We start from the raw sequence: 24,132 nt of genomic DNA on the forward strand, positions 1-24,132 counted from the left end.
CTCCGGCGGCGTGTGCCAGGCGTCCTCCGGCTTGCGTTTCAGTTTTTATGTTTTGCTTTTCAGCTGGAGGGTAGGGAATAAAATATAAACATGCATGTTGATCACGGATACAAGGTGCTACGATGCGTTACGATAAACGGAGGGGAAAGGGCATAGAGAATGAATGGAAAAATTGAGCATATGTTTCTTTGTCCCTTGCATGGTGCCACAGGAGCATAATAAGGGAGGTGCGGAGGCAGAGCTGCCAGCTAGCTGGACGAAACTATATTCATACAAAATGGTGTAGTAATTTATCACTTGACAGGCAAATATTCGGAGTGTCACATATCATGAAATCATGCAAATATTCTATACAAAAGCCCATGTTTGTAAGCAATCTACTGGTTTGAGTGAAATGAAATACAAGTTTACAGAAATTAATCTTTACATCACAATTACAATTCAAAATGTGTAGTCAGTAGAAAGTCATTAGGTCTATTACCGAGCTTGCTTTTTTGCTGAAGGTTGCTGCAGCTTTCTGTAAGTTGATGTACATAAGAACGTAATATGGTACACTGAAAATAGTTTTCATGTAGCTTCCATTGGAAACGCAAATGCTTTTCATCCATAAAAAAAATTAATGGAATTCATCTGAATTTCACATAATATTTATGCGATCACGTTAGTTTTATATGATTTTTCATATGAATTTCATTGACCTCATAATATTCATGTGATTTTGTGGTGGGATTTTTAGCTATGTGATCACATAAAAGCTATGTGAAATTCACATGGTTTTCATCCATTCGATATGTGATAATATTTTTTGAGTGTACAGCAAGTACGGGAGCATGCTTTTGCTATTTTCTGTATACACTCAAAAAATTCCACACGTTTGATCGAAGTGTTTAAACAATTGATTTTTTAAATGCACAGTCACATTTACACGTTAATTTACAGTGTTTCAAATTTTGAAATGTTGAAAATCTTTCACTATCTATTCAAGTGTATTGCACATTGAATCACACTACTGTTCAAAACAGATGGATTTAAAGTGTTTTGCATTTCAATGCGATGTGAATTGCTTACTCAGAAAGGTAAACATCGAAAACAAGACTAACTTGTGACTTCCTATCAACCCGCCTCATATATGAGAACAACCGTGGCACAGTGAGATCGAACGAAGACTCCGGCAGCAGCACACCCCAACAGTGCATTATCGAATCCTAAATCAGACCCATTAAAATTATAAATGAAAGCTCTGGCCTCTGGCATTTTTGTTCATATATTTGTCGATTAATTTTTAGAGTCGGTAAAGTAGAAGTCGATAAAGTAGCATACTGTAGAATATTGAACTATGATGTGCAAAGCTGTTGATATCACCAAATGAGGCACATAGAATCCAAGTGTTTCACAATTTTAATCCAAGATTTACACACGAAATGGATGTGTTTCACAATAAGTGCAAAATTAAGTGTGAGATACATAATGATGACGTGTGGAATTTTTTGAGGGTACAGAAAAGCAAGTACGGGAACAGACCTATTATTGCCAAGATGAAGCTAGAAAATCATTCGTGTTGGAAATTTTCGCGACTTCCTTGGGGGAAAAATATGTTAAAACTTTTACTAAAAGTTGATGTTCTACGATTAATGTCAACTTTTAAGTGTCCATTGTGTCCAATATCAGAGAAGTGAACATTTTTGATAAGTATTCACAAATTAAAAGCTCACATGTATTAAAATGTGTATTTCTTGCAATTGAAGTTTCAACAGAGTTTTTCAGTAAACCATCATTATTTTTTATTTGTTTAACCCGAGGGGGGTGACTCTATCTACGCTGCAGGAAAGATTGTGTTGTGCTGTGGCTAGCTGTTCGCACGCTGAGTAGATAGGAAGAAGATTGATGACGATTCTGAAGATTTCCTGCAAAAAGATGATGCGCGATGCAAGTAGATTGTGTGAGATTTTTTGAGCATCTAAAATTGAGGTTTAGATGTGTCGCCCCCCTCGGTTTAATCCAATGGTGCTTATTCACTGGTCCGCGGGCCACATGCGGCTCGCCGAGTCTGTCTGTCTGTCTGTCTGTCTGTCTGTCTGTCTGTCTGTCTGTCTGTCTGTCTGTCTGTCTGTCTGTCTGTCTGTCTGTCTGTCTGTCTGTCTGTCTGTCTGTCTGTCTGTCTGTCTGTCTGTCTGTCTGTCTGTCTGTCTGTCTGTCTGTCTGTCTGTCTGTCTGTCTGTCTGTCTGTCTGTCTGTCTGTCTGTCTGTCTGTCTGTCTGTCTGTCTGTCTGTCTGTCTGTCTGTCTGTCTGTCTGTCTGTCTGTCTGTCTGTCTGTCTGTCTGTCTGTCTGTCTGTCTGTCTGTCTGTCTGTCTGTCTGTCTGTCTGTCTGTCTGTCTGTCTGTCTGTCTGTCTGTCTGTCTGTCTGTCTGTCTGTCTGTCTGTCTGTCTGTCTGTCTGTCTGTCTGTCTGTCTGTCTGTCTGTCTGTCTGTCTGTCTGTCTGTCTGTCTGTCTGTCTGTCTGTCTGTCTGTCTGTCTGTCTGTCTGTCTGTCTGTCTGTCTGTCTGTCTGTCTGTCTGTCTGTCTGTCTGTCTGTCTGTCTGTCTGTCTGTCTGTCTGTCTGTCTGTCTGTCTGTCTGTCTGTCTGTCTGTCTGTCTGTCTGTCTGTCTGTCTGTCTGTCTGTCTGTCTGTCTGTCTGTCTGTCTGTCTGTCTGTCTGTCTGTCTGTCTGTCTGTCTGTCTGTCTGTCTGTCTGTCTGTCTGTCTGTCTGTCTGTCTGTCTGTCTGTCTGTCTGTCTGTCTGTCTGTCTGTCTGTCTGTCTGTCTGTCTGTCTGTCTGTCTGTCTGTCTGTCTGTCTGTCTGTCTGTCTGTCTGTCTGTCTGTCTGTCTGTCTGTCTGTCTGTCTGTCTGTCTGTCTGTCTGTCTGTCTGTCTGTCTGTCTGTCTGTCTGTCTGTCTGTCTGTCTGTCTGTCTGTCTGTCTGTCTGTCTGTCTGTCTGTCTGTCTGTCTGTCTGTCTGTCTGTCTGTCTGTCTGTCTGTCTGTCTGTCTGTCTGTCTGTCTGTCTGTCTGTCTGTCTGTCTGTCTGTCTGTCTGTCTGTCTGTCTGTCTGTCTGTCTGTCTGTCTGTCTGTCTGTCTGTCTGTCTGTCTGTCTGTCTGTCTGTCTGTCTGTCTGTCTGTCTGTCTGTCTGTCTGTCTGTCTGTCTGTCTGTCTGTCTGTCTGTCTGTCTGTCTGTCTGTCTGTCTGTCTGTCTGTCTGTCTGTCTGTCTGTCTGTCTGTCTGTCTGTCTGTCTGTCTGTCTGTCTGTCTGTCTGTCTGTCTGTCTGTCTGTCTGTCTGTCTGTCTGTCTGTCTGTCTGTCTGTCTGTCTGTCTGTCTGTCTGTCTGTCTGTCTGTCTGTCTGTCTGTCTGTCTGTCTGTCTGTCTGTCTGTCTGTCTGTCTGTCTGTCTGTCTGTCTGTCTGTCTGTCTGTCTGTCTGTCTGTCTGTCTGTCTGTCTGTCTGTCTGTCTGTCTGTCTGTCTGTCTGTCTGTCTGTCTGTCTGTCTGTCTGTCTGTCTGTCTGTCTGTCTGTCTGTCTGTCTGTCTGTCTGTCTGTCTGTCTGTCTGTCTGTCTGTCTGTCTGTCTGTCTGTCTGTCTGTCTGTCTGTCTGTCTGTCTGTCTGTCTGTCTGTCTGTCTGTCTGTCTGTCTGTCTGTCTGTCTGTCTGTCTGTCTGTCTGTCTGTCTGTCTGTCTGTCTGTCTGTCTGTCTGTCTGTCTGTCTGTCTGTCTGTCTGTCTGTCTGTCTGTCTGTCTGTCTGTCTGTCTGTCTGTCTGTCTGTCTGTCTGTCTGTCTGTCTGTCTGTCTGTCTGTCTGTCTGTCTGTCTGTCTGTCTGTCTGTCTGTCTGTCTGTCTGTCTGTCTGTCTGTCTGTCTGTCTGTCTGTCTGTCTGTCTGTCTGTCTGTCTGTCTGTCTGTCTGTCTGTCTGTCTGTCTGTCTGTCTGTCTGTCTGTCTGTCTGTCTGTCTGTCTGTCTGTCTGTCTGTCTGTCTGTCTGTCTGTCTGTCTGTCTGTCTGTCTGTCTGTCTGTCTGTCTGTCTGTCTGTCTGTCTGTCTGTCTGTCTGTCTGTCTGTCTGTTGTATGCAGGGGTTTTTGGGGCAGGGAAAGGTTCTTATGATAGTTCGAGACCCCTCCCTCCTCTGTAAAGAGGGGCTCCCATACAAATGAAACAGAAATTTCTGCATAACTCGAGAACTAATCAAGCAAATGGAACCAAATCTGGCATGTGGAGGTCATAGGGGGTAGCCCCTTAGATAAAGGGGAGAGGGCTACGTACAATATAGCATGCTGTTTTTAATTGGCGCATAAACTCAAGCTAATATTGAATCCCGAGCAAGGCCGGGCACTCTCAGCTAGTGTACAAATAAAAAGATGATAATTTTATCACTGTTTTCATGAAATAAACGTTCTTCCCTAACCCAGTCGTTATAATCGAGTACCACTTGGTTGCACATCATTCTGCTTTAACCTGAAAAGCTATAAAAAAAAACGCTGCTGTCTAGCCTCAACTCAGATTTTGTTTCGTTTTGTGCTGTCGCGTTGCGCCGTGGAAGTGTAGTCACCTTCTCGCGTTCTGGCAAGTTTACTTGAACTTGAAAACACGAAAAAAATGGTGCGTAAACGTGCCAATGAGCCAGCAGCGGGCCCCTCAAAGAAGCCCAGCGCGTCGCAGGATGACGCCGGAAAACGAGTACTGCAAGCCAACCAGTATGCAGTACTCCCGGAAGAAAATGGCGATGGTGACGCCGTTCCCATTGCAAGAAGAGAGCAGATTCCCCCGCTTTTCACGCCGGTGAAGGATGTTGCCAAGCTGGCAAAACACAAGCTGCTGCCTCGCTTCAAGCTTTTGCAGTATCGGTACCAAAATCATCCCTTGTAGCCCGCTTGTCACAAATCAATGGTAGAAACTTATATACGACTTATTTCAGTCATAAACAAGTTGCTATAACTTATTGTGATGAAAGTGTGCTACTCGGGATGTGCTCCAGCCTGGAGGAGTTCAAACAAATAGGATGTTTCTTGAAGGATAACAACACGGACTTCTTCACGCATGATCTGCCATCGAGCAAGCCACTGAACGTGGTTTTGTGTGGATTACCGTCGAGGCGGTTGCGGTGAAATCCGAACTGGAGCGGCTTGGGCTCAAGCCTGAGGCAGTGTACACGAAGGTCCATTCTTTAAAATCTCAGCCTAATTTTCAAAGGATGTGAATCTCACAAGAACGAGGAAGGGATCTAAGCGAGTGGAATCTACGTTAAAAGTTAGGTAAATCACTTCAGGAAAGCTCAGACTAACATTCAATATAATTCAATCACTCAACAGAAAAGTTTGGACTCCCTAAGGAAGGTTTTGAACCACTTCAGAAAATATTGGACACCATTTGGAAAATATAAGCTCAAAAAATTGTCGGTTCACTTTCTACACTTTCACTAAGCAAGATTGTGTCCTTGCCAAATGCCAAAGCAGTTAACAAAAATCTGGAGCTCACTTAGGAAAATATCAAGCCCGTTCTGACTAGCTTGGTTTCAGTTCGGAAAAAGTTTAATCAATGCAGGAAACCTTGGATTCATTTAGGAAAGAGATTAAATCAGCTAATGTGGCCTCACTCCAAAATATGTGAAACCAATTCTTTAAAGCCTAGGTGCGGGATATGTTGGATCACTTCAAGAAAGCTTTGACATCTTTAAAAAGGATTGAATCGCATAACAGAAAAGTTTAAACTCAGTTAGAAAAGTGCTGATGACTTATTCGACTCAGTTTTGAATCTACGTTCAAAAATGTCACCTCAATTAAGAATTTCTTTAATTGTTTCTGATTTGATCTCACTTCTAAAAATTTTAAACCAATTTTAAAAAGATTTAATTTAGCTCGGAAATTGTTGAATCACTGTAGAAAAGAAGTGAATCATTAAGTAGCATTGCAGCACATTTGTAAGTTACAAAATTTAGATCGAATGCGAAAATCGGGTGACTACGGTGGGCTGAGCACATCGTAACAATGTCGGATAACGATCCAATGAAAATGGTTCTTGATAGCGACCCAACTGGAACAAGACGAAAATGTGCGCAGGGAACAAGGGGTATCAATCAGATTGAAGGCGGCTTACCTAGTGAGTTGCCAAACAAGATTAGGAATGAGTTCGATAAAATCCGTTTTCAACAACAACAACAACAACATAATAAAATCTAGCAAAGCGAGTATCCAGACCCAAATGAATGTGCGAAAAATAAATATACACTGAAAGTTTTATTTTATTTTCCCCTTGGTGATATTCTAAAATTTTGAAGGGGGGGGGGGGGATGACAAAAGAAAAACTTGATATTTGTTCCGGCCTAATACGTAAAAGTTTAAATTTATTTAATTAAACATTTGGTTCAAATTAATCTGATGCATGTTTGTTTTTGTTTATGATCTGGCACAAACATCATGTGAACACGTCCACTTGATATAGATATCATCTCGCTATATCACTTGTTATAAAGCGTAGTGAGAACGTAGCACTGCATTGGCGAAATCCGCCAACAATCTTCCTGCAAACTGGCAACCACCTTCATTTGAACCTCTCGGTGCCACTCCTTCGCGTCGCACCTTACCCAACCGAATCCCTAGAGGTTCAAACTTCCGATCGCTCAACATGCTCACCGAAATGAGTTCAGACGTGCAGGGTAGCCTAGCCATCCTGCACTCGCGCGCGCCAACCGGATCGGAAATAAACATATGCTCTCGGTTTTGCCTTGCCTCTTCCTCCCCTATAGATAGAGGTTATTCATACAAATGAGTGCAGCACGCATGGCAACCGGTATGATTCTATCCCTTGCCAACACCTCCTACTATGTTGTATGCTAGTAGTAGCAGCCACTGCCCGAACCCGAGGAAGCATAACAACACAAAGGACGATGAGAAAGAGAAATCGAAGCCTGCTGCCAGCCACACGCGCCCGGTCTCCGATGTGTTTTAATTGATGCGATGCGGTGAACAAATCCAGCGAGCGACGGGAACGAGTGGATGGGGGTAGGCAATTTTGCAAATGGAAAATGTATGGAAAACCAGCAGCTGCTCGCATATGATTGTTGTTTGCATATTATTATAGCTTCAATCAGTCGTAGGCAGGAATATCAGTGAGTTTTAATCCCTGAGTTGATTCCACTATCAATTGCTAGTAGCGCATTGTTTGGTTGGCATCATTTTTTTTTGACGTATTGCAAACTAAAACGATTCACGACGAAGCTTGAACCTCTCCAAACGCCGGGTGTTCAATATTTTCGATTGCTTCTTGATGTTGATGCTTTCGGTAGGCATTGCCATCATAATCATCGTCGTCCAAGATCTGCCTCTTTCAGCTTGCACATTTGGCTCATCGGGTTTTTTTTAATTCTGCCTGTTTACCTACCTTTCTCTCTCCAGTCTATTCGGGTTAATAAGGATACTGAAGGAAGGAACATGCTGCAGCAGTTGTTTTTGTTCGTTTCCTCTTTCTACGCTGTTTCTTGAACAGCTGGCGTGGGCATTTTCTGTTATGTATGGGCGGCAGTGTGCCCGATAGTCGAATGGTTATTAAAAATGGTGAGGGGTTCGATTCTCGGTACAGCCATTCAATCAAATTTGGGTTTGAGACTTCAATTACAGTAATGACCCAATTTTGTCAGGACATTAGACCTTTACCTTTCAACAATTTCACATAAATTCCAAATCTTTCCCATTCATTTCAAGATAGATATTTAATCGGGTCATTACTGTATTGCATTTTGGAAATTTTCTTTCAAATCCTTGAAACTAAAAATCCACCTCAACACTTCGTGTACAGGACAATCTAGTTTCAATTTGTTTATTTCCATTCAATAAAAATATTTGTATTTTGATCACTTACAAAGTTTCCATAAATATCTTTTCGGTTTCGTCGACATGAAGATTCGATCGCCTCCTTGCTTAACAATAATACTCTACGAAGGTTTAATTTTCTATTAAGATTCTAGTATAATAAATCGCCGTCCAAATTGTGATGCTGTCTTTTTCTGCGAGTCGATAGGTATATAAATAGCTTTTAAATACTTTTTATTCTTTCCATTTGTACATAATACGTTTCACTCCGGCGGTATTGGGCTGAATTGATGTGACTCAATTCCCCCACCTGCCGAAAGTTTACTTTTTTTTTTAAACATACAGACAGAACAATGGGAGTCCAAGCGCTGAAAGTGACTTTTCAATTAAGTGGTGAATTGAATTTCAGTTTTCCATCTCACCACGTTTGAGTTTCATCGATGGATGCGAAGGGATAAATCATCGAAGGGTACAAGCTTTTCATTTTATGCCACTTTGTTAGGTAAATTCGATTCATTGTACAGCAATTTACACACTACATTTCCTACTTGGTTCTTGTCCATGACAATTGAAAGGGATTTTCATTTGAGATGATTCGGCTTACACTCACCTAATACACATTAATTTTGAGCTTCACTTTCCTTTGTCTGTACAGAATCACATTACATCCGCTCCAGTTTCCCTACCTGCCGTATTGACCACCACCGTCATCGTCGTCGCCGTCGCCAGCGCCTTTGGTTACTTCCGCTTGGGTCCTCCTCTTCCAGTAGCAGCTCCGTTCAATCCACCTCCAGGCGGGCCACTGCCCTGGAAGTAGACCATGAGCCGAACGCTGTCTCACCTTTTCGTACTCTGCACCGAGTGGACGGACAGCGACTTCCGGATGCTGTGGTTGTGCTGCGAACGGCGAATCGTGGACACAAAGCTCGTTTCGCAAGCGTTCCCAACCGAGGACATGCCGATGCGTCGCTGAACGGACATTTGCCGGCAGCAGAGGTACCGGTGAAAATGCTGCCGGAAGACACCGGATACGCAGTACAGGGCCACTGGGTTGATGCACGAGTTGAGAAAGCTGGTCGGGGGAGAGAGAGGCAAGAGAAGGTAAGCAGTTAAACGGATGCCTTAAATTAAGGTCACTGTAGAAGGGAAAAATGGCTCCATCGATGACACGTGGAGCTTGCGGTGAAGCCGGAAGCAATGATACGTCAACCGATCAATGTAGGCTGTTGGTTTAATTTTTCTAGTATAGGCCTGTATAGAGATCGAAACGAAGCGAAATCTCATATAAAATAATCGATTTTTCACCAGCGCGAAAAATGTAATCCACAAAAATTTCACTTCGCTTGGAACTGTAAACAAACACCATCCAGCGAAATCAAAGATTGTGGATCCTATTTATTTCGCTTACGTGCACTTTTTTCACGCGGTCCGCACTAGTGAAAACCGCACCAGGTAGCGAAAATTTGACGTTTCATGTTCGATATGGGTTGTTTGAATATATCAGTTGGTTTCAATTTGTTGTAGTGTTTCTGGATTTGTGGATCTGTTCCGACAAATGTTTTAAAAATGGATTTCGGCCAAGTTTTTGAAGACGAAGAGACGGATTTCAATAGTGATAATAGTATTTATTTCAATCAATTCATAATTGATGAATCATCGGTTCCTTTTGTGGACGATGAAGAAGGAGACCTCTCGGGGCAAAATGGTAAAGAAAACCGCAAAAGACGTCGCGATTCACCGGCAACCAAACACAAATCAAGAAAGAAACAGCGGAAATTAAAGCACACTGAAGAAAAACAGTGGCTGGCCGAATTGATGAAAAGTGAAAAACTAATTTGGCATAAGCAACATGCTTTACACTCGAACTTAAACGCTTTAAATGCTGCCTGGAAACGAATCGCGAATCAAATGCCTCCTTCTACAGGTAAATATTAGCTGTGTTTTTTCAAGGGCTTCAAATGAGACCCTGCTTATTTCCCAATTAAACCCAGTGTCAGTCGTTGTTTTATTATTCTACAGTTCTATTTCTCGATTACTTTTTCGAAGGGACGTATCAGTTTTGGTAAACAATGCATTTGAACGTCGATTTGGCGTAACTGGTTGCTCGCCCACGCATGCTAACACTACCATCAGATTGGGGAGATTTCCCCCTTCCTTACAGTGGTGTTAGAATGCGTAGGCTATCAGTTACGCCAAATCGACGATCAAATGCATTGTTTACTAAAACTGATACGTCCCTTCGAAAAAGTAATCGAGATTTATGTTATGATTAATATGACATTTGAACTATTTATGTGTTTTTGACGTTGATTTCTATATGGGGGTACACTTTGTGAAAACCGAAAATGGAACATGTAACAAATTAAGAAAGATTTTGAACGTTAATAACTCAGCTGCCCCTGGTCCGATTTCAATAATGTTGATTTTCAACAAGAAACTATTGAAAAACTGGTAAATATCCAGCATTGTCCAAAAGCGTCGAATTAACTAACAAATCCACCAATTACCTACATGCATATGCTGCTTCCCCAGCACAGTCGTCAGAGAGTAGTAAGTAGACGAAACAAATCGAAGTGGCATTCGCCTCCGATCCTCGGGCGTGTGCGAATAGGGAGGATGGAATTGCGTAACATTTTGCACACTCATCGCCATATTCAGAACCACACGCTCCCAACGACCACACAAAATGCTCTCCAGAGTTGTAGTATTGTAACCAAACTTGGAAACACGGGATACACTCAAAAAATATATCACATACGTAATGCATGAAATCCATGTGAATTTCACATAGCTTTCCAAAAAAAAAGTTGACGACAACCTAAAGAAATCGTTTATGGACTTTGTCGTTCAGTTTTTTCCTGGAATTTTTTGTTAAATAAGCTAAAATTAATTAAAAAAGGTTTTTTCCCATACATTTTTTAACCGTTCCCCAGAGAGCCAAAACATTAAAATTTGAAAGAGAAAATTCACTCTCACGATCTCAATATCTCAACATTCCATGTATTTTGATTACACTCTGTAACATTTGGTGAGGGAGGGAGGATTAACATTTGAAGTCCCTCCCATTTTGCATATTCTGCATAAAAAATACATAAAAATTCCCTCCCTTTTAATAAGAAAGCCTGCAAGAAAATACTATTTATCAAAAATTTCTAGGAAAAAACTGAACGATAATGAATGATTTCTTTTGACTTATTTTGACCATAATATGCATCCACTTTTCCAAATTTCTAACTTACTATCAATGGAACAGCGCCATCAATGAGAAAAAATAGCCTTGACTTAATGGTGAAAACTATTTTTGTAGTTCTTTAAAAATTCTACTCTAACTCTTTAAATGAACTTGGTGGCTCCCACACCTGGACCCTACCTATCGACCCATCAACTCAACCGGGGACCAACGGCTTTACTTCCCGAAGGAAGGCGTGATCAGAGATGTTAATTCGAGATAATTATGTTATGCCTTAGAACATGCCCGTGGCGCTGACTAAGATTGATCCCAGGCCTGCTGGGGTAAGAGGTTATCACGCTTACCACTACACCACCGGCGCCGCTAACTTTCATAGTGTTGCCATTGGCAAACTACGCAAAAGGAAAGGAGCCAGTGTCGCTACTTGATAGCAAACTACTCATAATGGGAGGAGTCTTTGTAGCTTTTATACCACTTGGTTGCACATCATTCTGCTTTATAAAAAAGCGCTTCTGTCTAGCATCAACTCATCATTCATTCTCTGCTTGTTCGTCAAGCAGTACAGTCCGGTATTTGCTCGCTCTGTCGAGTTGTTCGATAGTTTATTCCAAACGTTTATTCGCGTCGTCAGTAGTGTCGGTCGCATCGTGTGATGGGAAGACTGCGCTCCCGGAGCAGGCTCCGTGAGAAAGCGATGTTGGAAATACCACCTCCGCCACGGTGAAGCGATCCAAGAAGAGGAAGAAAAACCAAGGCCAGTCCAATGGTGCGAGTGGACGTGATGACGTCACAGCAACGAACGCCAGCGACATCGGTGATTTCGGCGACGCCATCGACAACAAAAATTCTGCTGGCCCGAGTGCGGCAAAAGTGAAGCTACCTCCATTGGTAGTGAAAAATGCTCATCTTAATGAGCTCATCGCGGATCTAGCGACGCTGGGCGTTAAAGTCGAATACAAGTTGGGCAGAGTCGGCACCAAGGTTGTGCTCCGTACCAAAGCGGAGTATGACTTGGTCGTCACCCACCTGAGGACTTCCAAGGAGGAATTCTTCACCCACGACATTCCCGGTGAGAAACCATTCAAGGTCGTCATCAGGGGCCTACCAAACTTCGACCCGAAGTTTATCGAAGCTGAAATCAGGGACCGGTACAAGCTGGCCCCAAGTGCCGTCTATCGGATGACAAGAAGAGACGAAAATGTGAAGGCGTATCCGGATTGTCTTTTCCTGGTACACTTTCAGAAGGGAACGGTGACGCTCAACGCGCTGAAAGCCATCCGCTCCATTAATTGCATCATCGTTCGCTGGGAGCCCCGGTATTTCGGACGGAGGATTTCCCGCCTCTTCGTGCTCCTCAGCAAAGGCAAGCGAATTCGCGGGTGCATTCCGCTCAAGCAACTTCTGGTGATTCTGCTGGCCAAAGCTCTCCATCCCCCCCTGGATTCTGGAGACAACCACCAGCGCAAAACAACAACCCCGATCTGTTTTCAGCGGATGTACTGATGGAAATTTTCGTCAACATGACCGGTGCTCTACGTAAGTGCCGCAATAAGCCCGAACAGATCCAAGTGCTCGGTAAGTTCATCATCCAATATGGTGTCTAAACCGCTAACCATCGCTACCTGGAACGCTTGCTCTGTAAGAGCTAAACAGATTGAGCTTGCCGACTTCCTCCGCAAGCATAGCATCGATGTGGTTCTTCTAACCGAAACCCACCTAAAGTCCGGTGACAGCATCTGGTTGCCAGACCACAACATTATCCGGCTTGATCGCACCAGCTCCAGGGGTGGTGGTGTAGCGGTCATCGTCAGAAAGGAAATCAAGTTTTGCACTCTGCCCCACATCCGCACTTCTATCATCGAGGCCATTAGTGTGGAGGTGGAATCACCAACTGGAAACATCCGGTTCATCGCTGTTTACTGCCCACGCCAGTGTACCGCAAGCAACGGATTAGGAATCCAATTCAAGAAGGACCTGACAGCCATCACCCGTACTTACTCCCGATTCATCGTTGGGGGCGACCTGAACGCCCGCCATGAACCTTGGAGGAACTACCAGAGGAACCGGAACGGATGTCTATTGTTCGACCACGCACAACATGGACTGTACACTGTGCAATTTCCAGACGAACCAACTTTCATCTCTCCAGCGGGAAATCCCTCCACGCTGGACTTTTTCCTGTCAAACATCGGACTATCCAAGCTGGAGGCGATCTCAGCTCCGACCACCAACCGGTGGTGACTGAAGTCGGTGTCAACGTGGTTCCTGCTAGAAGCTGCCTGCGTAAAGATTACCACCATGTCAACTGGGTGCAGTACGGACGAATGGTGGACAGCAACATTGATGAAAATCCACTGCTCAACACCGTAGATGACATCGACCGGACGTTGGAAGGACTCCAATCCAAACACCATAACGCTAGCAGGATGCTAGGTCAGACACACGTTCTTGTGCTCGTCGGCCACGTCTTTTACCGGAAGAGAACTAATATACCGGTCGGTTCTGGAATTTGATACGGGATCGACGGTAAACATGCTCTCGTCGGTGAACAGGATTACCGGATTTTTTCGCTAAAGGAAGTTCAAGATTTTCTTGCATCGTTCGACTCGTAGCTCCCGGATGCGGTTGGTAATCATGTGAGTTTTATTCCGTGCCCTTGACTTCGCCCCGCAATCTTCCTTTACGATCTTCCGTGCCGTAAAGTCACTTATCCCGTATTCCTTTGCCATTTTCCTTATTGAATGCACTGGATTCACCCGAATCTTCCTTTTGATAGCAGCGATAGCCCTCGGAACCCGAGCTGACCTCGGACGACCTGTGGCCACCTTCGCGGATAGTTGTCCTTTCTTTTCTCGGTCTAAAACCCTTTTGACGGTCCACCGGGACACTCCCACGGCGATTTATATGTCTTTTTGCGACATTTACGCGTGGGACAAATCACGAATACCCTGCCACTTCGTCATGATACAACTGTCAAACTAAGTAAATCATTTTCTTTTATACACAGCCTACTACGGTATGAGCTATAAGTTACGTGCATGCAAAGAAAATCAAGGCATTGTATGCACAGGTGAAACGGGATCCTTATTTGTAAGATGGTGCAAACATTATCACTCATACGGTAGAACTTCAAAGTAGCTCTGAGGAGAACTTCAAAGTAGTTCTGAGGAGAACTTCAGATTAATTCTGAGGAAAATTTCAGAGTAGTTCTGAGGAGAACTTCAGAGTTTTTCTGTGGAGAGTTTCAGAAAATTTTGAGGAAGTTCAGAGAACTTGAGGAAATTTCAGAAATATTTCGGGAACTTCAATGAACTTTAAGGATTTTTAGGACAGTTCTATTTAGTTTAGGGTAGTACCAAGAACTTCAGAACTTCAAGAGCAGAGAAACTAAGGATAGTTCAACTACTGTCAAGAAAATTGAAACAATGTTAAAGAAGTTCCGAGAAACTCAGGGAATTTCCGAAACTTCATCAAAGTACCAAGACCTTTATTTAAATGTCAGAAACATAAGAGCGTCAGGAAAATGTAAAGGAGTTCCATGGTTTTCATTACAGTTTAAATAACTGCAAAAAAAGCAGGAGCTTCAGGGACGATTAGATTAAGTTCATGAAATCGCGACATCTTTTAAAATGATCAGAAATCTTCTAGGACGTCTAGAGACTTTCAAAGAAGTTACATAGATTTTTTGGTAGATTCATTATAATTTTGGGAGCTCTAAGAACTTCTCATGTGATCAGAGATCTTCATATCAGTTTCATTAACTTATGGAAAAATGCAGGATCTTTCAAGGAGTTCATAGAAATTATGGAATATCACAAGAATTTCTCGAATTTTGCGATACTTCAGGAACAATGCAAGATCTTCAGGAAATTTTATGAATATGACTGAAAATTCCGAAACGATAGAAGAACTAGTGAACTTCAGGAAAGATTCAAAACCACAAGGAAGTCCAAAGAAGTTCAGGGAGAATGAGAGATTTTTGACGAAGTGCCGTGAGCTTAATGAAGATCAAGGAACTTGAAGTTATTTCATTTTTTTAATTCCTTATTAGGGAGATTTTTAGCCTTTGGCTAGATAATTTCCGAAGTGAAGGTAATTAAATTAACTTCAGTAAAATTGCGGGTAGTTTAAAAAAAAATACTTAGAAACTTAAGGGAAGCACAGAGATCTTTTGGGCGGTTCCAATGAGGGGTTTCATCCGGTAATATTCCTACTGTTCGTATTTTTATTTTAAAATCATATATTAAAAGCCTTTAACATCCATACGTAGTTTAAAGTGAGTGATCTTTGTCAACTGGATCTGTTTTTCTATAGATTTAAATAAAAATCGTGGAGCTCTAGAATCTTTTATGGGAATTGACTACTTTTGTGGATGTTCAAGATTTTCCAGAGAACCACTCCGCTACCTGGTTGCCTATGCTAGACCTAGATCCTAATTCATACATGTAGCTTAAAAATAAGTGATTTAAAAAAAAACCTTGGAGCTCTTGGATCTTTTTTACGAATTGATCACTTTTACGCATGGACCATGGATTTCCCGAAAGACCGGTCCGTGGGCAGCAGAGTGCGCATGCTGATCCCAGAACTAAATTCATTAATGTAGTATCAAAATAAGTGATGAAATTGCTCAAGGATCTTTTCTACGAATTGACCACCTGTACGGATGTTCCGGATCTTCCAGAGGACCATCCCGTGGCCACCAGAGTGAACATACTGGTTGCAAATCCATATTCATTCATGCAGCATCCCAACTAGTAGATTCAAAAAATCTAGATTCTTTTTTTCTTATTTCCCACATTTACGGATGTTCCGGGTCTTCAAGAGGACCGCTCTACTGTCCCTTGGGTTTACATTTTTGTTCCAGACTCTATTTTCAAATGAAAAAAAAACAACTGACATTTCACAGATAGCAACGCTTGGGTCGCCTGCTATCGCGCTGTTATATTTGTCAACCCGCTGTTCACCGAGAGGCAGTTGCTGCGTTATGGTGGAGGTTGCTAAAATATCTTTATCAACGCATTGGTGCAGGTGCTCTAAGCGGCTCTTTATAGGTACTTGATAGCTTTGCTGAGGTGTTCAAAGCTTGTCTTCAAGAAAAATTGGTTTCTGGATTTCTTCAGAGTTGAAGAATTGGCAGAGAACTGGATTCAGGCAGGACTACCAAACAGCCATATCTTCTGCAACTTCATTTTTTTTTTCCTTCATTACCGTGATTTTTAGCCGGAGGCTAGTTCATCATGTTATACAGCAGATGGTCAGGCTAGATCATGCCTAAAAAATAGGTTTCAATTTGATATGAACGTGACGTACAACCGGCTCTGATTACCCAACGAATGAGACAGACAACATTTAAAAAACTTAATGTAAGGTGAGGATTAGATCGGGGCTGTGGTGAGGACTGGGTGCGCAATCAAGGTAGAACTCCACCGTAGGAGACAGTGCCCGGTCCGGCGGAGAAACCCCGACGGCAGAAAAAATAAAAACGTGAGGAACACATGATCAGTGTAGCCACTGACGAGGGGGCTAGATTTGGTCATACAAGTGGGCTTCTTTCAGAATGGCGATCAACACAGCCAACGTCGAGCAGATTATTTGCTTCGTTCCGGTATTTTCATACAATAGTGTGTAGCCGACACTGGCCGATCTATGTGAAGCTTGCGGCTTAAGCGCCACTCCGGTAAAGGAGACCGCAGGCCACGTTGAGTTTGCCCGGATGAGACTGCCTCAGGGCGAGTCCAATTGAAAATCTTCATAGAAAGAAGAGATCGAGCCAGCTTGACTACTACCGAATTTGATCGAGTAGAAACCCCTATTGCGAAACAGCATAATCTCTCACAACATCGAAATAGTTCTGAAAAGCTCCCGGTAAGAGAATACATAAACCCTAAACAACGTTCCACGTCAAGTTCTCCTCATCGGTAGCTTCACTTAAATTCCGCTAGAGGCGCAGCCGCAGCAAAAGAGGTACGCAACATAACAGTCAAATTCCGACCACGCGGAAGACAACAACATAATTACCCGGACCCGAAACAACGAACAAAACTTTCTTCCTCTCATTCTAATATTTGATAGGACTGATCAACAACATTACATCGATTTCAAATCAAAACATTTATTTACGAACGGAAAACGTAAGTTGATTTTTATTGTATTAAACTAAAGCATGCTTTTGCGGATTTGTGTGATTGTTTGTATTCTACTTCTCTATACTTCTAGCCCTAGACTTGTGTGCGTTCGGTACAACTACCTCCTATATGTGCTGTGCTCTTCTCTGTCTTCTCGGTTAATCCCACGACGATGCAGCAAGCGGGAAACGACGAAGCTTGGCACCCGGGTGTCTATTATTAATGGGTTGGGTGAGCGTCCATATTTGACGATACGTGCGCACGATTTATATGCCTACAGCCAACCATTAAATCATTGGACTTGTCCACATATTAGCAAAATATGCTCTTCGACCTTATGGTCGGCAAAAAAAGGTCCTCCGTTGCGCCCTCGCCGGACGCCACACTCAACAAAGAAATTCGAACGGACTCACCAGTTGGTTTTTGCTGCTATTATTTGCTGCGTTGCTGTTATCGGCAGCGACGGTGATGTTCGACCGTTGGACGGCCAACGATTTCCACGTGGGTGGACGGTGATCTCTCCAACAATGGCAGTTGGTATCCACCAAGCCCCGATACGCGATGAGAAATTGAATCGCTTTCCACCGAACAAGGTAACGGTTGCCGGGATCTTTCGCCCCGGGAAAGCAGGTGATGTCGTCGGAAGTTGGATGTAGTCGTCGGCTGTTGAAATTAATATTAAGCACAAAGCACAGATGTTGTTGGACGAGCACACTACCTGGCGTAGATTGTGTTTCTATGCACACAAAATCTAACCTATGCCGCACATTACATTTAGCTTGATTTGCTATAACTAAACAATCAACGATAAATTAGAATTTAAGTACAAGTAAAACCACGTTACATTAACGCGAACAAAACGACACACTTCCACTGTAAACTGCGGTTCGGACGAAAGTGAAGCGTAACCGTGACCCTCAGATTAGGGAAGGTGACCTCGGCCGAACTTAACGGAAGTTCGATTTTCCCGCGACATTCTTCGAATGAGATCGGTAATGCGAGAGATTATTCTGATCGTTGGCCCTTCGTTCAAAGTCGGGTGTAGCCACACTCTCTCTTTCCCCAACTTTCCCGAAGGTTTCCCTGGACTCGGCCTTGGGAGAAACTACGCAAGGTCGAGTGGCGTTACTCTCGAGGCATTCCAATTTTAACGTAAATCAGCTAGTGTCGTTTCGCTACTGGCATAGATTTTGGCGTATGGATTATTTATGTCTAATTCAATGGAGCGAAGGCTACAAGTGCTCATCTGTAATCACTACAGCATATCCAAACAACAAAGTATATACTAAAGTAGTTCATCACTTCTTCACAGAAGCATATTTAGCATTTCAGTTTACTCCGTTTAATTTGTTTAATAATCTACATTCCACCCTACGATTATTCCCACAATCACCAATTGGCCATGTTCAGTGAAACCAACTGTAAACCGCTATCTTCCAATTGAACAAAATATAGAACTCTCGAAACATTTCCAGCAACTGAGTTTCATTCATAACACCAGTCCCACCCCGTGTCGTCGATTCATTTGAAAGACCGATGGCAAATTTACTCAACTCCTATTATCCTGCTCATCTTCCACGTGGTTGCGGTTTGCCATAATTGACTCCACCCACAACCACCACCCGAAAAGGTGATCATTATTGCCAATTACCTCAAACAGAAACCGGTTATCCGCAGAATGTGCCAAAAGTCGTCATACTCGTGCTCGGTGTTCGGATTCAAGTGGAACCAAAGCTGGAACACGTGGTGCGGCAGGAAGCAGATGATGAACACGACCACGAAGGTAATCACCATCCGTGCCACGTGCCGCCGGGCCCGGGCCTGCGAGCGACTCTGCGGACCGGCATTCTCCCCCGGCATATCCCGAGCGCTGGCATGCAACCGATACGCCATCAAGATGTACAGGATACCGATGACGGCCAGCGGAAGGAAGTAGTAAATGGCCGAATTGATTACGGTTTTGTATCTGCAAAAAGGGGAGACGAAAGGAAATCCGTGTTAATGACCACCAATCAATAGCTACTACGGGGTGGATGTTTGGATTAAGACTTACTGGGAATATACCAAGGATTCGTTGGTCCGCTGGCCCCATGGTGAGCAATATTCGATGGTTTTGTTGGCGAGTTTGATTACCACAACATCGGAGATGACCGCCGATGGGATGGCAAAGGCAATCGCAAGCAGCCATATGAGCACCGCCACTATAACCGTGATTGGACGGGTCTTTAACGAGAAAGAGTTGGGAAAAATCCATTGCTAGTTGCAGCACATCAAAAGCATAATCGCGTCTAGAGCATACCTGAAGCTTCCGGAGCGGGTTAACGATGGCGCAGTATCGATCTGCGGCCAGTGCCGTCAAGGTGAACACCGATACGCCGATGCTGATTTCGCGAAAGCACTCGGTCACGCGGCACAGCGTTACGCCCCACGGCCACGTTTCCACGGTATAGATGATGGAAGCCAGTGGGACGCAGACGAAGATTACCAGCAGATCGGCTAGGGCAAGGGAGAAGATGTATCTGCAAAGAAATAGAAAGCAAAGGATGGGAAATCTTCTACTAACGTGGGGATGAGTAAGTGTGTGCGTGCAAGATTCCGGGAAATAAATTTGTTATAAAGAATGGAATTCCTTCCATCCGATGGTGGTAGAGAAGTGGGTGTTTGTTTGAGAAATAGAAGGTGGGTAAATGTTTGTTGCTCATCGATGGGAAGCTACAACTTTAAACCGGAAATTTGCCCTCGGGAGGTAAAGCTGTCCGTAATTATTTGCAATTCTGAGAACAATCTAGGTATTTTACTTCCCTGTAGGGGTAAGAGTAAATTAAATGTTTTGTACACACATAATTAAAAATTGGTGTAGTTCTATCTCAAATTGTCAGCTTAATTAGCCACAACAGAGGAAAGTTAGCTTTGTTAGACGCGATGTTGATATTGAGATTTTTATTGACATTCCCCACAGTGTCTTTGGTACTATAATATTATTATACAAAAATCAGTATCGCTGAAGAATCCCCCAAAAACGAAAACTTAGGTGCCCTTCTTACATGTCTTAATCCTGCTGACTTACCCGGAAGTGTTTGCCGACTTCCTCTGGGAGTTTCATTAAACATTGTCTTGAAGTTTCTTCCGACTTGCTTCAAAAATTTCTTACAACGACTCTAAAAAGTTTCCATCAGCCTTTTTTTTTCTAATTTATTGATAGTTCTGCAGAGAGTAAATTTCCCTGGAATGGTGTCCTGATTATTTGTTTAGTGATTTTGTATATTTTGCGTGCCAAGAAATAAAGTTTAATTCATATATTTTTTTTTTATTTTATATTGTTTTATTTATTTGTTTATTTTTTGGCAAAACAAACAGATTCTAGTAGAAGGATGGGATTTATTTATTTATTTATTTATTTATTTATTTATTTATTTTATTTAGATCATTCATTCATTCATTCATTCATTCATTCATTCATTCATTCATTAATTCATTAATTCATTAATTCATTAATTCATTCATTCATTCATTCATTCATTCATTCATTCATTCATTCATTCATTCATTAATTCATTCATTCATTCATTCATTCATTCATTCATTCATTCATTCATTCATTCATTCATTCATTCATTCATTCATTCATTCATTCATTCATTCATTCATTCATTCATTCATTCATTCATTCATTCATTCATTCATTCATTCATTCATTCATTCATTCATTCATTCATTCATTCATTCATTCATTCATTCATTCATTCATTCATTCATTCATTCATTCATTCATTCATTCATTCATTCATTCATTCATTCATTCATTCATTCATTCATTCATTCATTCATTCATTCATTCATTCATTCATTCATTCATTCATTCATTCATTCATTCATTCATTCATTCATTCATTCATTCATTCATTCATTCATTCATTCATTCATTCATTCATTCATTCATTCATTCATTCATTCATTCATTCATTCATTCATTCATTCATTCATTCATTCATTCATTCATTCATTCATTCATTCATTCATTCATTCATTCATTCATTCATTCATTCATTCATTCATTCATTCATTCATTCATTCATTCATTCATTCATTCATTCATTCATTCATTCATTCATTCATTCATTCATTCATTCATTCATTCATTCATTCATTCATTCATTCATTCATTCATTCATTCATTCATTCATTCATTCATTCATTCATTCATTCATTCACTCATTCATTCCTTGATTTATTGATTTATTTATTTTTTATTTTTTTTATTTATTTATTTATTTATTTATTTATTTATTTATTTATTTATTTATTTATTTATTTATTTATTTATTCATTCATTCATTCATTCATTTATTTATTCATTCATTCATTCATTATTCATTCATGCATTCATTCAGTCATTCATTCATTCATTTATTTATTTATTTACCCCGCGTATAATTTCGAAGAAGTTCAGGGTGCTTTGTAAAAAATCGGGAAAACTCCCTAAAATGTTGAACCTTGCATAAGTTTGAGAAACATCGGTGCAGTCTAGGAAAATATGTTCAATTTTAAGAAACTTCACACCTTTTTTTTGCTTCAGGGTAATTCGTTAATGAACTTGGGATAGATAAGGAAATCACATAGAAATTAAGCAAACTTTGTAAAACTTCAAGGAACTTTGTAGAAAGGGTAACTAACTTCATATTAATTCTGAGAACTTTGTAGAAGTTAAGCCACTTACGTAGCAATTCGAGGAACTTCGTAAAACTTCATAAAAAAGCTGAGATTTTTTTTAACTAGTGCAAGGAAATTCATGTAAGTTAAGTCAACGTTAAAGAAGTTCAGTGAAGTACGAAGATGTTCAGATAATTTCATAGATGCTCAGAATATTGTAGAAGTACCTTTTTGAACTTAAGGGATTTATTTGGCAACTTACTGGATGTTTTGGGAACTTTATTTCGCCCAGATGTGTAAGTTAATTTGTAGATAAAGTTCAAGATCTTTCCTGAAGTTTTGGGTAGGCCATGGACATCTTGATCCAATTGAAAGAACTCGCGAAAAATGAGACTTGGAAGAAGTTAAAGGGTGATACGGTCAAAATTTGGTCAAGGGAAAACGCGTGTAAATCGGTGAAATCGTTTATTTAAAAAATCAAATTAAATTTCTTTTTCAAGTTCAATTAGTATAAAATTCAGGAAAAATATTCAGTTAGGCTTCCACTTTTCCAAATCCGAATTGCCGGGCCTTACGCTTGACCCCTGCCATCAGATTTTGTACAGCCACCTTGTCCACCTTCTTCGCCGCAGAAAGCCAGTTTGCCTTGAACTGCTGCTCGCCCTTAGCAGTTTTTTTGGTCTTCTTTAGGTTCCGCTTGACAATAGCCCAGTATTTCTCAATTGGGCGGAGCTCTGGCGTGTTGGGAGGGTTCTTGTCCTTGGGAACCACCTGCACATTGTTGGCGGCGTACCACTCCATGGCCTTTTTACCGTAATGGCAAGATGCCAAATCCGGCCAAAACAGTACGGAACAACCGTGTTTCTTCAGGAAAGGCAGCAGACGTTTATTCAAACACTCTTTCACGTAAATTTCTTGGTTGACAGTCCCGGAAGCTATGAAAATGCTGCTTTTCAAGCCACAGGTACAGATGGCTTGCCAAACCAGATATTTCTTTGCGAACTTTGACAGTTTCATGTGCTTGAAAACATCTGCTACCTTTCCCCTTCCTTTTGCCGTATAAAACTCCTGTCCCGGAAGCTGCTTGTAGTCGGCTTTGACGTAGGTTTCGTCGTCCATTACCACGCAGTCAAACTTCGTCAGCATCGTCGTGTACAGCCTCCGGGATCGCGCTTTGGCCGTCGTATTTTGTTTATCATCGCGATTTGGAGTCACTACCTTCTTGTAAGTCGATAGTCCGGCTCGTTTTTTGGCTCGATGCATGGTTGTAGACGATACACCCAGCTTATTTGCGGCATCTCGGAGAGAGAGGTTAGGGTTTCGCTTGAAACTACCGGCAACTCTCTTTGTCGTCTCAGCGGCTTCCGGTTTTCGATTTCCCCCCGATCCAGACTTCCTGGCTGTCGACAAACGTTCCCCAAACACTTTAATTACATTTGTAACGGTTGATTTGGCAACTTTTAGCGATTTTGCCAACTTTGCGTGCGAGTAGCTCGGATTTTCGCGATGCGCGAGCAAAATTTTGATACGCTGCTCTTCTTGCTTGGACGGCATTTTGACAACTGAAGAGTGAATTCCAAAATCAAAATAGGAGCAACATTCTACACACACACACCTTCAAAATGAGGGGTGTTCAGGTTTTTTAAATGCAAAATTGAAAGAAATACGTCAAGTTGATATTGACCAAATTTTGACCGTATCACCCTTTAATAGAGTTTTGTACATGTTTAGAAAATTTCCAAGAAGCAAAGATAAGGGATCATTAGAGCGATTTTCCGCCCCTTTGGTTTTGTTTGGTGGCAAATGGCGTCATCTACTAAGTACCGGACTGTCTGTGCTGAGAGAATTGATACTATTCCATGATATACATGTTATCATGAGGCTCCCTTGTGATTCAATGACTAATAACGTTTTACAGGACATCGCTACAGACTGCGTTGAGGTAGGAGGTCTTCAAGAACTTAAAAACAGAATAGTTTAATAAGCCTATAATATCTTGTGGATACCATTTCCTGATGTGCATGTTGTCAAGAGGCTCATAATTGAGCTTCACGGACTCATAAAGGTGTCCAGAACATTGTTCAAGACTGTATTGAGCCTTGATCGTGTCTCCAGAATAGTTTGTAGAGCATTATATACCATTACATGATGTGTGTTACATGCGATTGATTTAATCCTATTAAATACATTTGAAGAAAGTTGAAATATGTACAAACGGAAGGACATTTTTAGTCACATACAAAATAAAAGTATTTCCCTATTCCCAGGAATTACCGGGATGAGCGATTAGCTGTTCATCGATTCGTAGCCTAGGAATCCTAGGTATTCATT

General features: G+C 41.8%; 1 protein-coding gene across 1 annotated transcript in view; it reads right to left on the minus strand.

Annotated features, from left to right (window-relative positions):
- Positions 1–7,827: 7,827 nt before the first annotated feature.
- LOC135702502 (neuropeptide CCHamide-2 receptor-like) overlaps positions 7,828–24,132 on the minus strand; it is a 238,605-nt gene continuing 222,300 nt past the window's right edge. The window contains exons 3-6 of the mRNA XM_065223573.1: positions 19,451–19,670; positions 19,205–19,374; positions 18,803–19,117; positions 7,828–8,908 (exon numbers count right to left, since the gene is read on the minus strand). Coding sequence (XP_065079645.1) covers positions 8,674–8,908; positions 18,803–19,117; positions 19,205–19,374; positions 19,451–19,670 — 940 coding nt within the window. The 3' untranslated portion in view covers positions 7,828–8,673. The remainder of the gene's footprint in view (positions 8,909–18,802; positions 19,118–19,204; positions 19,375–19,450; positions 19,671–24,132) is intronic.

This window comes from Ochlerotatus camptorhynchus, unplaced genomic scaffold (assembly GCF_037179485.1).
Source record: "Ochlerotatus camptorhynchus isolate MF236.1 unplaced genomic scaffold, CSIRO-AGI_Acam_v1.1 ptg000193l, whole genome shotgun sequence".
Classification (NCBI taxonomy): Eukaryota; Metazoa; Arthropoda; class Insecta; order Diptera; family Culicidae; genus Ochlerotatus; species Ochlerotatus camptorhynchus.